At 38.7% G+C, this 15,896-nt stretch overlaps 1 protein-coding gene across 2 annotated transcripts; it reads right to left on the bottom strand.

Moving 5' to 3' along the window:
- Nucleotides 1-8,280: 8,280 nt before the first annotated feature.
- Nucleotides 8,281-14,505, bottom strand: LOC101173523. Of its 2 annotated transcripts, none has more exons than XM_004084885.4 (5): nt 14,340-14,505; nt 10,350-10,561; nt 10,025-10,267; nt 9,689-9,901; nt 8,281-9,569 (listed from the first exon to the last, which is right to left on the bottom strand). In XM_004084885.4, exons 2-5 carry the CDS (start codon nt 10,477-10,479, stop codon nt 9,334-9,336), a joined length of 822 nt encoding a protein of 273 aa, XP_004084933.1. In that variant the 5' UTR covers nt 10,480-10,561; nt 14,340-14,505; the 3' UTR covers nt 8,281-9,333. The 2 variants fall into 2 exon arrangements, with proteins under 2 accessions (XP_004084933.1, XP_011491516.1); XM_011493214.3 differs by having other exon boundaries at nt 14,209-14,505.
- Between the last annotated feature and the right edge of the window lie 1,391 nt (nt 14,506-15,896).

Here is a 15,896-nt window from a genome sequence, read left to right on the forward strand (position 1 = left end):
AGAGGGTCTGGGAATCTCATCTAAACAATCGGATCTCTAGAATTTGAGACAATTGGTCCATTTTTGATCTGATGAATCAAAAATGAGTGAGCTTGAGGACAGTTTGGACTCCCAGCTGCCATCAACCAAGAAACTCTGAGACAGATGACAGAAATGTGGGACACAGGCCTTCTCATGTCATGAACTCTAATTGTTGAAGGAAAACGCCACAAAGTCACTGATCAGCGTGTGAAAGGCAGACTGCAGACAAACTGCAGAAAAACAAACGTCTGCAGGATCGTTTGCCAGCAGAACATTGAACTAGAGAAGGTCAAAGGTCAGAGCTGCTTCCAATCAAGACGCAGAAAAACAACCTGATTTACATAAACCTGTGCTGAGAAATGAGACAATCATCTTTCATGGCTTTTTTCAACTTACAGTCATTCAAACACAGCTGGTCTTACAGACAAATCCTAAAGCACTAACTTACAGCGAGATCCAATCAATAAGATGGAGATTCTAGGACTGGATTACTAACATTCAGCATCATTTCTGCCCTTTTCTCAACAGCAGATGTCTGTTTACCTTCGTCACCGGGCTCCTGAAGTAGTTGTGGTCCTGGAGATGAGGAGGAACTGGACACATCTGGAAAGATTGGCATGTAAAACAGAAGAAAAGTCCAGAATTAGCAAATGTTTCTCATTTTTAACAACTGTTTGCATCCACATTAAAATGCAAACGTTACCTTCTTCTCTACAGCCACAAGCTTTAAAAAGGTTTAGCAAAAATCGATCTATAAAAGCTTTTGAACTTATTAATGTACTACCTGATATGTGAAATTAAGATCATGAAGTTCATGTGTAAGATTATCAAGACAACAACAAAATGTATCTAGCATTATCTGAGCTGAATGCACAGAAACGACTGCGTTCATAAAGAAAAGTAAAAAAAGAAGAAAGCTCTAAACTCACCTTTCAGGTCTGAATCACTTCTTTCAAGAAACTCAGCAAATAAATCTCTCAAGTCGCTTTTGTACCGTCTTCAGCGAAGTCTGAGCACAAAATGAAGATTGTGAGAAGACTGATCCTTTAAACCAAAATAAGTTCCAGACGCCGTGGCAACCAACAGTTTGTCAGAAAGCAAATTCATTCCAAACTTTTACAGAATAGAACAGCATAGAACAACTGGATTCTAGTCTATTCAATTCTATATACAAAAACAATGTGGTCACCATGGATACGATATTTTATAAATTAGCGAATTGATTCTAATGTTCTGTTTAAGCTGCGGAGTGTTTTTCTATTTGTTTTCCATTTATTATTTAGTGAGAAACTTTTATGAATGAATAGGACTGAAACATCCATCTGGCTTAGGATTTCTTAAAACTTTACTTTTTTTAAATTTTACATGGAATTCCTGTATTTGTTGATTAAGAAGTTTGATTATTTGGATCTTGTTTGTCAAAAGGAAACTCCCTAAAGGTTTCATTGATCTCAGAAGTGTAGATCCAAAAATAAAACATGAATGTCATAAATAGTAAGAATTGGAGGTTTCTTAAATAGTGGAGCAGATGAAGTGTGTAACTCTGCTGTGTAGCTTAAAGCCGAGATCCACTCTTCACATGAACATATTTCTATGCTTTTGGTGTGGGCGGGGCTCCACATAGAAGTGCCGCTTCCTCCACAGTGAGTTCTTCTCCATGCAAAGCTGTAAATGTGCTTCTCCAAAAACAAAGTTTACCTTCAATTTATTCAAACCTGCAGTCTTGTCATGTATGAAAAGAACATGGGCCATAAAAACCTTTGGCGATGCTCACATGGTCTACCTCACCAAGATCTGATGAGTGTAGGTTCCTCAAGTCTGAAAAAAAATGGTGGAGAGAAAAGTCCCTCATAAAGTCCCTTTACTTTACTGAAACTAAAAATCCAACCATGTTTATTCCCAAACCCCTTCATCCTGTCATCTCAAGAACCTCTTAGTCTTCTGAAATTTTCCCCCCAAAAAAACAAACAAAAGTTTGTCCGACTTCCCCAAAGGAATAACTAATTTCTCCTTTCCTTCTGTTTCTGAAACATCTTTGATTGTTACCTGTTTTTTTCCAGCTAATTCCTTTAGTAGTCATTTGTTTTCCTCATTTTTAGAACAGCAAAACTATTACATTTGTGCATATAGCACAGATGAACATTGGTCATACGTAAAGATATGTGGAAAAAGTGAAGAGTCGCGGTCTTTACGTTCAATTTTCACAGATGTATCAGGAATGAACCACGTTCAAACCACGGCAGAAATACGAATAAACAAAGGAAAGAACATGTAAATCAAAGTGGAACATGAACCGTGTGTGGTTATTGCACTGCTTCAATGCAATTCGTTAGGTTTTTGTGCACCAATTATGTCATTTAAACATGATGTTTGCCTTCGTGCAACATACAGAAGCTTAAAGGGCAGAACCTCCGGACTCATCAGCAGATTTTTACCACAAGCTGTCAGAATACTGAACAACTAAACCCGGATTAACGGTTAGGATGTTGTTTCCATTAGAACCAGACTTTTATGTATGGACCTGCTGACTGGTCAGGCGTGTAGCATCATGATGTCGCTTCTGTTTTTGCGGCGCAGCTTGAACTCAAAGCTGCCGGAGACAGAGAGAGAGAGTGAGAGACAGAGTGAGGGACAGCGAGAGAAACTGGTGCCCCAGAGGCGGTCCTGGCTAGTTTGGTGGCATGGGAAAAACACTGGATGCCACCCCATTTTCTTCAGCTGTGTCCTCACCTAGCAGCTTGTCACAGCCATTGGGGGGAGGGAGGGTGTCGGAGCAGGGTGAAACCTTGGAAGTCTAAAACCATTACTAAAACCGAGTCAGGGCTCATGACATTAAAGTTGGTATAAGGTTCGTCTTCTGGGCTGAATAGAGAACAACACCCAAAGTGAAATAATGTCCTCCAGCAGGAAAGGTCCACACAGCATGGTTGTCTTCACTCCATCGGGATATGAGCGGTCCAATAAACCCAGAAATCCAAAAATGAGTGATATGACGTTCTGTATTGAGGCTTCCATGCGTGCGAAGGCTTGCTATATTTAGGGGAGGAGCTGAAAAGGATGGTGTCCGAAGCTTCGCTGCCCGGCTGTACCACGTGACTGATTCGTGATGTGGTTCAGATTGTGCTGCAGGTTTAACAACGACATGAATCCTTTAGGGTCCGTTCAACATGCCGGTGTGTGATGGAGACGTAGGGTCAGTGAGAGTCTGGTATGGCGTTTCATCACTGCCATAAATTGAATGAATGTGATGACTGCAGTCACACAAGATTATTATTATTAAGGTGAAATGTACAGTTCCATTTGTATTTGTATGTATTTTTGCTATGGTTATTTGTGTATATTGATTCTTTGTTTGAGTTTTCATATGGATCTGTACCGGCTTGAGGTGGTCCAGAGATGGTGCCAAATGGAGAGGCTTTCAAAAAGGGTTCTACCATTACCTGGACTCCATGGGGAAGGGAATGGGTTTCTCTGTTCTGCTTGTGTTGTTTTTTTGTCTTAACCCCCCCCCCCTCCCCCATTGTATCATTATTGGTTTAACCCTCTTTTTTAAAAGTCATCAGGTGTGTGTTAATATTAGGTCAGTCATTTGAGTTCTTTCCTAAGTTGCATGTTTGTTGACCCCTTTTATAGGCCCTTTTAAAACTGTGTTTGTTCAGAGGGATCCCTTGACATTAAAAATAATTTATTTTTGGAATAAATATCTGTGCTCTTGGCCCTGTTTGTCTGATCCATCACAATGAGCGCAAAGGCAACTGAGCGGGTGTATTTAGGAAAAGAGTGAGCGAACCTTAACCCTCCTGTTATGTTCATTTTTGAGGAACAGAGATGATGTTCCTGGGTCAATTGGACCCGGTCCATGTTTGATTCATTAAAAAATGTCTGAAACCCAAAAAATCCTAACAAGCAGTGTGAATATTTCATTACTAACTTCATTACCAATTATTCTTTCAAAAACTTAGTGAAATGGTGTTCCTTACCTCTAACAGGTAGTGGTTCAATTATTAGATAATTCACTCGTTTTTCTTAAAAACATACATGTCCAAACTTTTTTTAAATTTTTCACTACTGTATTACTTTTGAAAGACTAACATATAAAATACAATAGTTTTACATAACATTGAAACATAATTTTGAAATTTTGTTTTACTTACATGCACTGTAAAACCAGAAAAAAACAAAATCACAATACAACTGACAAGCAATTGCAATATGAAGTTGTGTGTGTGTGTCTGTACATGTACACAGCACAAGAGTGATTAGTCATCACACTGTGCTTTGTGTAAATTAATTTTGCACATTTCACACAAGTCATGCCTGTCTTGACCTGGATCCTGTCTCCGCCTCGACTCGCGCCCCCGGCCGTCCCCCCAACTCAATCTGGATGAAGCTCATCTGCTGGACTTTAAATATGTAGTTGTAGCGTTAGATAAATTAATTCTTCTCTATGAGTTCTGGTAAATCACCTGTCCGTCCTGGGGGAGGATCTTCCCTTCATGTGTACACCCCTGAGGTTTCTTCATTTTTTCTGGAATCCGTTTTTTTTATTAGGAGTTTTTCCTTACCGCGAAGGGGGGTCTGAGGGCAGGGATGACCATTTAGTTTAGTCTGTTTGGTAGGTCAATTTAGTATTTTCCTATTGAATTCTATAAATTCATGATCCTTTCAATTTTATGTTTTACTTCTTCAATCACTGATATGAAGCCCATCGAGACGACTGTTGTTGTGAATTTGGACTATACAAATACAATTGAACTGAATTGAATTGACATGGTCACATGAGTCACTGCCATCCTAGTAGGCCCTGGCACTGTCTTTATTATGTTTTCTGCAGACAGGTTTGTCTGACGCATATTTGGGGATGAAGACCAATGTATTTCACCATTCTTTGATATGAATGTCTTGCTTGAAGGAACAGGAATAGCAATTCCCTCATCTGGTTCAGAATCAGAATCATTAGAATCAGAATTTAGCTCAAGATAGTCTTCTTCTGATCATGATTAGTGATGACTTCCAGAGCCTCCTGGACTGTCATCTTTCTGCTTCTGGTACTAATTTTTTAAAGGTCTGCCTGTGTAATGTTGGAGAATGCAGAGAACATTTTATATGTTTTGCCCCTCCCCTGTTGAGTGTCCACTGAATGTGGGTTGAGTTTTCCCGCAAGAAAATACATGGTTCCTGTCAAAAGTCAAAACACCTATGCACCTGTGTGTTTGTGTGTGTGTGTGTGTGTGTGTGTGTGATTGGGGTGAAATATGTCTCACAGCTGCAAATAAAGGAATACTAATAATAATAAGACATCCTTGTACCTTCAGTTTGACAGCCGGGTCAAACTGACCCGAACAGTATCTATGTAATATAAACATGCAGGGGGTGGTTGCAAATATGTGAGATGAACCAAATTCATAAGATATGTTGATTACGCTAATTAAGGCAGGCAGAAGAAGTGTCATGCTGAAAAAATACTTTTAACTATTTTTCCTAGATGTTCAAACTTTTAAACGGGTCAATTTGACCCATAACATAACAGGAGGGTGCAATTCTAACTGAGCGACCCCGCATTTTATAATTGCACGCCTGCAATCCTAACTGAGCAGTGATTCTGCGCGCTCACTTCCCCATTGTGGCTAACAGGCGGCTCTTGAGCTGCCTTTTATCCTATTTTCTACATGGCGTACTTTGACGACCATAAGGTGCACTCAAAAGTCTTAAATTTTCTCCAAAATGTGCGGAGCGGCCCTAATGTGTTGTTTCGGATCAGGCACTAGAGTTCTGCACACTTGCTGCCAGCACTCGTTTTCCCAATGAGGCTTGTGGATGTGAACCACCAAGGACTTTCTTGTCCCTCAAAGGATGAGCTAGCAGCGAGAGAGGTTCCTGACGATTCGGAGACCCTGACTGATCTCACGACTCAGATCGACTGACGCATGAGAGAGAGGACCCATGAGGGTCGTTCCTGTTTCTAGGACACGTCTCCAACGTCAGCGATTGACGCCACTTGACCCTAGCCATCATCAACCCGATGACTGGGCTCCATCCTCTGAGCCTCCTCCAGAACCAATGCAGGTGGGCTTGGGGCAGCTGTCTCCAACTGAACGACAGAGGCGCATGGAAGGTGGTTTGTGTCTTTCCTGTTGGAGACCCGGGCTGTTCGTCAGAAGCTGTCCAGCAAAACACCAGGGCTCATCAGTGAGAGGGCAACTGGTGAGCCGTGTATCTATGTTTTCTCCGTCCTCTCGGCCTCAAACGAGGATTCTAGTCGCCGGTTAGTCCTGCCACAAATGCTGCTCAGCACGGGGTTCTCATATTATGACGTCCATCAGCGAGAATACCCCCTTCAGGAAAAATCTATGCTGCCAGCACCACCCCCATGCAAACACACACACACTCTCTGTGGAGCTAGCAGTGATTGGTAATTATATGCACAATCTGCACGTCCGTCCTTGCAAAGGTTTGGATGTTGTTTGTTTTCTAAACAGGGAAATAGGCGGCACACACAAGGAGCAAAGCCGGGTACTCAGAGTTCGAGGCGCCTTACTTTTGGGTAGGAAAATGAACTGTGAAAATAACTCATATTTAATAAAACATTCGTTCTTTAGTGTGTCAAAAGTAATATAATATATGTGGGTATAGTTTACTCTGAAAGTCACTGTTCTGACTGCAGTTGTCAGTGTTGTTTTCTAACTATCAGCCTCTTTACCTTCAAGAAATGAATTGAATCTTTCTGCTTATTTTCAACTATTTTTACATGTATCATTTGTCTACACAACTGAAAAGAAAATGATCAAGAAAAAAAAACATGTTTATGCTGAATCAGTATGATATAAATAGCTGCACATTAATAAAGAATACATTTCTTTAAACCCTGTTACTTAATCAGGATCAAAAGGGTAAAGATGATGGATGAATATTACATGAAATATTGATCAATCAATAATATCAGGATAAATCTCCATATTTTGGCCATCAGTTTGTTAAAACGGACCCTTTTGTAATAAATTATAACCAGCTACAATACATGTATCTGCTGCAAAGATTCCTAATATTAAACACAAATGAGGAGTTCCATCAGTGGTGGAACTTCCCAGACTATCATGGAACTGTGGATGGGAAGCATGTCACCCTGAAGGCACACCCCAATTTACAATCCCAGTTCCTCAACTACGAGGGAACTTTCTCCATTTGTTCTCTTGGCAGTATTGGTCGCCCTCGGGCAGTTCAGGGTGATCGATCTTGGGGGCTGCGGCAGAAAGAACGACTTTCTTAAGATTATGATGGAGGACATATAAACAAGAACTTAAGATAAAAATGTCTGTTCTGGGAAACAGAACAGAAATTATAATTCAGATACATATTAACATTGATGGACAATTGGTAAAGGAGCACAGTTGCTCCACAGTTTAATTTTTTTTATTCTAGAAATATATATGGTATTGGTATTTGAAGTTTTTCAAACCCCAAAACTATAAAGACATTTGCATTGACCACTCTCACCCAATATTTACTATAAAAGAGATAACATAAACAGAAGTTATCAACATAATTGGCTCATTAAATACGGTAATTCAAAATAAGGATGAGTACAATCTTGACGCTAACTTCGTAAAACAACAAAAAGAGATACTCAGAAAGCCAATTACCCATATGATAAATTTGTCACTCACTCAAAAGTCCCACCAACATGGACGGACAATGGTTATGGTTAGCCCAATATTTAAAGCTGGAGCTAAAAATGACAAACACAATTACAGACCTATCAATATGCTTTCTGTAGTTCCAATAATCCATTGAATCCTATGATTGAATCCGATGCAGTAATATTTATGCCTGCAAAAACCTGACATTAAGCTGGCCGTATTCTTACCTCAGCAATGGTACATTCCAAGACTGTCTCCCAATGTCATGTCTCCTTCTAAACACCAAAAAGACTATGTATGATATCTTCCAAACAACAGAACCGATACACCAACTAAAATATTTTTGGGCAACCAAGATGCACTAAACTAGTTCAAGAATTTAAATATCTTGGAGTGATTCTTGACTCCTCGCTTACTTTCAGAAACCACTTCCAGAAAATATCAAGAACAATCAATCTTAGTATGCAAAATTTTAGACACATCAGACAATCGACGACAATAATGGCAGCAAGGATATTTTTGATGGCGTGGTGTTCTCACATGTAGATTATTTTACAATCCAAACACTCACTAGCAACTCTCAAAAACAGAATCTTTTTTACAAAAGTGCATTGGAAACCAATTTCACATCACCAAATATTTACCATAGAAACTTTAATTGAATTGAAACTTGAATTTTGAAAATTACAAATACTTTAAATTTGCATGTACAATGTACAAAACCCTTCTCTGACTTCCAGCTGCTCCATCAAGGGAATATATTAAGTTTAAGTCTAGAGCTGGTGCATCCACATGGTCTGTAGTCAGGGGTGACTGCATGGTTCCCTACAGACGGACCAATTCTGGACAATCTGTTCTCTCTGTTAAGGGATTTACCATCTGGAACAGTGTACACCCCCAGTGTACATACAAAAAAACAACAACAATACACACTCTTGATGAGACTATGTCCTGCTTTCTAAACTGCATGAATCTGCAAATGTAAATCTTGTCACTGTAGAATGCATATCACATTTTTAGAATTTCAATTATTTCATTTTAGATAATCAATTTACAAGCACGTTTTTGACATACTGTGTAATCATGATGGATCAGGAGCAGATGAAACCCCGCTTTTTGAAAAACTCTCAGCCACGATGCAGAGACTGAAATGACAGGGCCAAAGTCTCCCTGCTCCGCTCCATTCTGACACATTCACTTGCAGACAAACAAATACATTAATATCTTCAATTTTCTCATCTCAGCCACAAAACTGAAAAACTTTATGGCTAGGTAGTTCTGATATTGCTTGTCATTTTTGTTGCACCGCTAATGTTAGCTTGGTGTTGTGAGGGGATGCACACCATCCGGAGAGAGTCCAAACAAAGGGATGATGGGATATTAGAATTACTTCTGCGCCGACAGTCTCCTGAACTCTTGCAGAAAAAGTCTTGAAAAACAACACAGGCTTTTTGGTTTTAGCCAAAAACGGCATAATCATAAATTAAAGACCACAATAGATGAAAATTTAGTTCTTTTCTACTTTTACTGACACTGTAATTAAAGCCTATCTAAATAAAAAAAGGTGGCTTTTTATTGGCCTGATTGAAGGTAAAATTAAGTCAGTCGTGTAAGAAACCACAACAATATAATTTTGTACAAAGTAAACCCACAATATACATGAAGACGATTATTTTTACATGAACTCAGATACTGCCTCGAAAACAAGGCTGTGTATTTTTAACTTTAAAGCGCCCTTCCTCATAGGAGGGAGCCTGTCAATCATTGGAATTAAACTTTTCAGAAAAAGCTCAGTTTCTGACAGAGGAGGTGGAGGGGGGAGAGGCTGTGGCTCAGCCTGCAGAGCTCGAAGGATCTCCCTTTCAAAGTCCACATGCTCGTCCCAGGACCTTTTCCTCTTCTTTCTTGATCCTATAGAAGTAAAAAATAAAAAGATTATTATTAACTGGGATGGTGGAACGCTGAAACATGACACTGTTTTAGTTGTGGTAATAACAATCAAGTCTTCTGAAAGCCTCAAACAAACGCACGTGTGGGTTCTGCAGCAGTGGATGGCCCTGGAGAAACGGGTTGTCCTGCAGCAGCAGATGGACCTGGAGAAGAGAAGTGTCCGGTAAAGGTGGATGGGCCTGGAGAAGAGGAGCGGGCACGAGCTGATGATGGGCTGGAAGAAGCAGTAGCTGGTCCCAGCAGAGAATCCTGGTCTGAGAAAGGGGAGGCGGGCTCACTGAAGTCATTCATTGCTGCAACAACAACAAAACATGATTTTAATAACACATACTTCACTGCATCTATAAAATGAATGACATAACAATTAATAATGTTTTTCCTTTAACAATTCCAATAAAAAGCTTTCCTCTGTGCACCTGATGACGCTGTTGCTGCTTCTGCCTGAGGATCGTATTCCACCATATTGTCCTCTGAACTTGCGTCCATGTTTCCGTTCATCTCTCGTGGGGAGAAGAACGGGTCCAGGAAGGATGGGACAGCAGAGTATTTCCATCTTTTGCATGGACCCCCTTCTGGCCTGTTCCTTCTTTGCATTTCCTTCCTCTTTTCCCTCATATAGAGGTCCCGGAGACTCTTCCACCTTTTCCTGCACTGATCCGCTGAAACAGTAAAGAATATTAGCGTATGCTAGCACATATGCTACATTGTAAGCAAAGACCTCAAAATAAGCAAATGACTTACGTGGTAATCCAACCTCCTCCGACACACTGCACCAGGTTTTTTTCCTCACCGCTCTATCCCGGTACATGACTAACTTGGTGTCATAGAGTTCCGGCCGGGCACAAACGGCAATTATTAACTTCTCCTCCATGATGAATTTCCAAATGTTTGGCACTGCTGGGATTCCAAACCCCGTCTGGACTCCTCCTTCCAGTCAATTATAGATTTGATTCCTAAGATTAATGACAATTAAAAAAATTCTAGTGAATCAGAAATAACTATGCAAGAATTTGAAAAAGCTAAAGGCTGTCTGTCCAAAGATAGACCTCCAGGATGTGAAGGAGCATATAAAAGCTTGAACTTATTAAATATTTAATGAAGTAATTCAAAACGGGTTTCAAACACAAACTATGACACAGGGTGTCAACCCCCCCATCCCACAGACCCAAAGTATCTCCAGAACCCTCTTAAACAGTCATCACAAACTTTTAACTCATATTTGCAAACAGACTTAAATCAGATTTAACCCAAATAATAACTGAAAAATCAGTTTGTTTTAATAGAAGGTCGCTCAAATCTTAATGTACGCCTCGTTCTACATCTGATTGACTAAGGAAATCATTTTGATATGGAAGGTTTTATTCTGAGATTTTTACAAGTCCTTAAACAGAATGGAAGAGAAGTTCATGTTTTAAACACTAAAATACTTTTGTTTTAGGCTCAAATTCCTTAATGCAGTTAAAACCTGTTATTATGAAACCTGTAGTTCTGTTTGTTTACTGCAGAATACTCTCAAAGATTTAATATTAGCAAAAGCATAAAACTCAGTCTCACCTCGTTTTTACTGCAGCTACAGAAATGCTATTTCTGTTCCTTAAAGAAGCCGACTTTGGTAGCTGTCAGCTGCAAATACACAACTAGCTGATGATACATCGATATTCCTAAATAACCAACGTGACATCTCCATTATACTTTAAACCACTGACTTCTTTTTAAAACCCTCAGGCCTCAAACTGAACTTGGGGTCTTATCTATTAGCAATGTAAATGATCTATTGTATGTTATCATTCCTTTTACATGCATTTTTAGCACTCATACCATGGTAACCTGGAAAAGCTTAATATTTGGGGAAAAACAAGAAAAATGTATGATTAAGTATTGCAGCACCATGAAAATAAGAAAATAATTACATGAATGAGAAAACAGTTGTGAATTTACAACAATAAACTTGTAGAATAATGAGTAAAGTAGTCAATTTTTTATAATAACAAGGTTATAATTTCAGGATGTATACATTAAGAATGTAACAGATTTAAGCATTTCTGAGGCAAAAGTTGTTATACTGAAAAAGTAAAAACAACAAAAAAGTGTTTCAGTATGAGATGTAAAGCAGATAGTTAGCAGTGACTTCAGCATTGGTTTCACAAATAAGGAAATAGTAAGTCTTACACTGAGAAAGACTTTGTTTTATTATAAATCTAAGGACATTTAAAAGAATTTGCAGAAAAGTGGGCCACTTCAGAAAAAGATTGTTGACCCACAGAAGTGGATTTCTGGTGGGAACGCGTTGTCACTGTTGGCAGTTTAGTTGAAGAAGTCCAAATGCAATAAGGGACATGGATTTCTATGTCAAACTGAAGCCTTATAGCAAAGTCAACTGGGTGCATTGATGGATTGGATGTTTACACAACCAACTATATTTAAAAAAAAAAAAAAAAAAAAAGCATAGCTTCTTCCTTGAAAACTCACTAACTTCTATCATAAACGTACAACTTTATTCTCGTAAAATTATAACTTTTTTCACACTTTATTTTTTATTTTTATGGTAGCCCTCTGTCGTAAAACTGTTTCTCTCTTCTGCTGGTAAATAATTTGGAAAAGAGATCGATCCATTTTTTGTAGGATTCCACTTACTTACATTGAAAGTATAGTGAGATTTCAAATACCGGCCTATTCTAAATGTGTCCCTAAACAAGCCGTTCATTCTACTAATCAAATAAATTTGAATTTTTACCGAAGTAAAAAAATAACGCACTATATTAAACAGGAAAATCTAACAAAAAATACAAAGATAGAAGCCTACATGCTGCATAATTAAACAGCCTTAATGGCACCTGAAAAATAAACTGGCTAAAATAATGTATTACAAATCATAACAGTATTTGGTTTACTATTTCTAGTAGAATATTTTTTGATCTATCAGGAATCACATTTTTACTCAGTTGTGAATTCAAAATAAAAAAGTTACCCATTTAGCTAATTTTGTAATTTTATTTTCTTCTTTATTGGAGACTAATTTATAAAGAAAATTTACAATCTACATAACACTCCTCTATGGAACTGTCAGTACATAACTTTGAAAACAAAAAACTTTTTGCACCAAAGTAGTTTGAAAATTGAATACGGTGCTTAACGCACCACTTCATGTCCAGAGGGTTTCCGTTTTTTATGGGTCACAAATAAAGTTTTTGATCAAATGATTTAGGCCATTCCTCAAAATATTTTCAACTCAGTTTTCTTTCTGTTTGTGTTTTATAAGATCCATTACAGACACCTTATTACCCAAACTTTTATTAATGGGACTTATATATCAACTGTTAAGATCCTTAATCATCCAATTAGAGAATATTCTCTATAGAATTTTTTATTAAACTTTTTTTCCTACATTTTAAACCCAAATCCCATCTCTCAGTATTTTAATATTTCCAAAAAGAAGCAATTGAGAACTAAATATTTGAGGAAGTCCACTTTTATGCGACGGTCACACCAGACTCGACAACATGAGTTCAAGCACCCACTTTTTAATGAAAAGTCCATATAAATGCATGTAAATGCACGCTTTAGGCGTCCACATAGGGGTGTAACAATTATTTCAAGCAGATCAATCTGTCTGAGGCAAGTTGTTAATCAAATCGAACTATACCTTTAAAAAAAAACGGTTTAAAATGAAAATAATCGATCTATAATTGATCTTGGAAAATACCATTAGGACTGAGAGACAATAGCTTTATCTTTAGAATAATGCAAAAACGGCTAAGTGACACCAAAGCACATGTGATGACAGCATGAAATAATCAAACCATCATTCAAGTCCAATGTGTGGAAACACTTTGAATTTTGCAAAGACCTGACCATACAGTGTGGTAAATGATCTAATATGGATAATTTGTATGATTTTGATGTGGAAAAACAACAAGTGGGTTAAATTTTTTTAAACTAAAATGTGAATAGATATGCCATTAATTCCTTACTTGTACACAGAAATACAACGAATCTGGAAAACTTCACCTGCAATGTTCAGTAATGTAATTCATTAAATTTAGCGTTTTAATTTTGTGCAGTTGAATTCGCCAAATAATATTCTGGTGAGGAATCTGCACGACGTTTAGGGAGAATCCTAAATGTATCAGAGAATAGTGCAACAACAAGCAAACAATTGCGTTAAGGATGTGCAAAGACCGCCAGCAACGAATTAGAAGAACAGGTTTTAACGTGGAGGATTGAGCAAAGATGGAAAGGTGCCAGAGTCCAGGAAAATGATTAGCATGAAAGCAAACAGGATTTTTGATAATATGGACATTGATGAAGCTTCACAGAGAAAAGAAACGGTTCATCGGAGCAAAATACAATGTTCTCATCATACAATCAAATGAAACGTTTATCTTGTGTTGTCTGGATTTCTTGACCAAACTCCTGCTGTGTTAATATTAAAAGAAATGAGCATCAGTTCTTTGAAGGTATTACTGTAATGATCTTTGTGAAGCTTGATTCAAGCACAGACAGACATGGCTATATTTTAGGATTTTAGAAAAATAAAAATAACTAAAATTATACAAAGCTGTCAAAAAAAAGCTAAATCGTGTAAATTTATAAGACGTACCTTCATTCCGGCCACAAAACAACATTAAAAGTAATTCCGTTAGTAAATTAAAGTAGATCTGCAGCTGTGCTAGCTTAGCTTTAGCATTTTTGGTTAACACCACACCGTATTTAATGATAAAACCCAGTTACCGTGGACGCAAAACTAACGGAGGAGCAGCTGAATGCAGCTCTAGTCGGGTTGTTGGTTGGAACAGCAAAAAGCTTCGGTGAAATAGTGTGTCTTGATGACAAAACGCAGTTTTCAAGCACTGCCAGTGACAACAAACAGTAACAGCTAGAGACCGGAAGCAGAAAGTCGACACAATGACCCGGATGTCAATAAAAAACAAAAACAAACGAGAGTTTTCTCTATGGCATTTTGTATGTGTACTATTTGTTAATAACTTTTTTTTTAAAAGGTCCCCTTGGCTGGTGGTGGAAAGTGCAAAATAAATAAATAAAATAGATAGTTACTGGCACACCCTTTCACAGAAAACAAAATTGTGTTTTAAATGTCTTTTAAAATCAAAATGAAATCACATGTTTAAGTCTTGTGTCTTGTGTTGGACATATTTGACTGTTACAATAGGGATTATGAATCGTTTGAAATACCAGGTGTATATTTAAATATATAATAATGTAATTTAGGCTAAACTTCATTCATCTTACTCATATCTGTAACAGTCTTTTGCTGGACTGGACAGAAAAGAAAAGAATGGAAGAATAGAGAGGGATGGCAGGAGAGACCCGCCTGAAGTTCCAGACAACCGCCCACTCTGTCCACGGTTGGTCTAGGTGAGAGCTAGGCAGGGGCCAGCCACCCCTGCCCAGGAGGAAGACCCCCAAGAGCGGTGGGTGTCCACAAGGAGTGTTGTTACCATGGTCCAACCAGGTTCATCCATAGATGGAATTTGGAGAGCGTGGACCAGAACCCAGACTCGAGAGCGAGGACCAGAACCCATACCACAGGGACACGGATAAGGTGTGATGTGAACGCCGGCCCAAAGAGCATAGGGAACCCTCTCCCTGCGTGAAGAGAGGATTGTCGGGCCCAGGAAGCCAGCACCCAAGGAACACGGCCACCGTTGCCAAGGGCCTGTTAACCCTACCAGGGATTGGGTAGGGGACAGATGGTCCGTGGTCCCACCCTCCTTAGTATAATGTTTGTGTGTTTGTAGGTGTGCATGTGTGTATGTGTGTTGGAGCAGTGACGTGCAGTCAGGAGAGGCAGGTGAGGCACAGCCTCACCTGTCATTATGGGAAGAAAAGAGAACAAATAAATTCAATTATTATATTTAATCAGTAAGTTGTGCTTTGCGGTCATTTTCCATTTAAATGTACCATTTTTGGGTGTTTTTTTCTTTTCAAAATCGCTGAATTTCCGCATTTGCCGTTCAGATACTAAGTGACGTGCGATGAGGCACCAGCCCGCTGAGCCTCACCTTGGATTGCGCAATACCTATGCAGTCAGACGGTACTGCTGTCTCTCTGTATGTCGGTTCAATCACTTGTACTATATGAGCTGAGTTTAAATAATTTAGCAGATGTATATGATGCACAGTGCTTGTTTTTATAAATAACTGTATGTGAGGGACAGTGACGTGCGGTGAGGTTAATGGCTGGTGAGGCACTGACGTCATCAGTCAGATTTACAAACATCTGAACCATACTGAGTGACTTATTCACCATTTAATTGACAACAGTTAA

This window comes from Oryzias latipes, chromosome 17 (assembly GCF_002234675.1).
Source record: "Oryzias latipes chromosome 17, ASM223467v1".
Taxonomy (NCBI): domain Eukaryota; kingdom Metazoa; phylum Chordata; class Actinopteri; order Beloniformes; family Adrianichthyidae; genus Oryzias; species Oryzias latipes.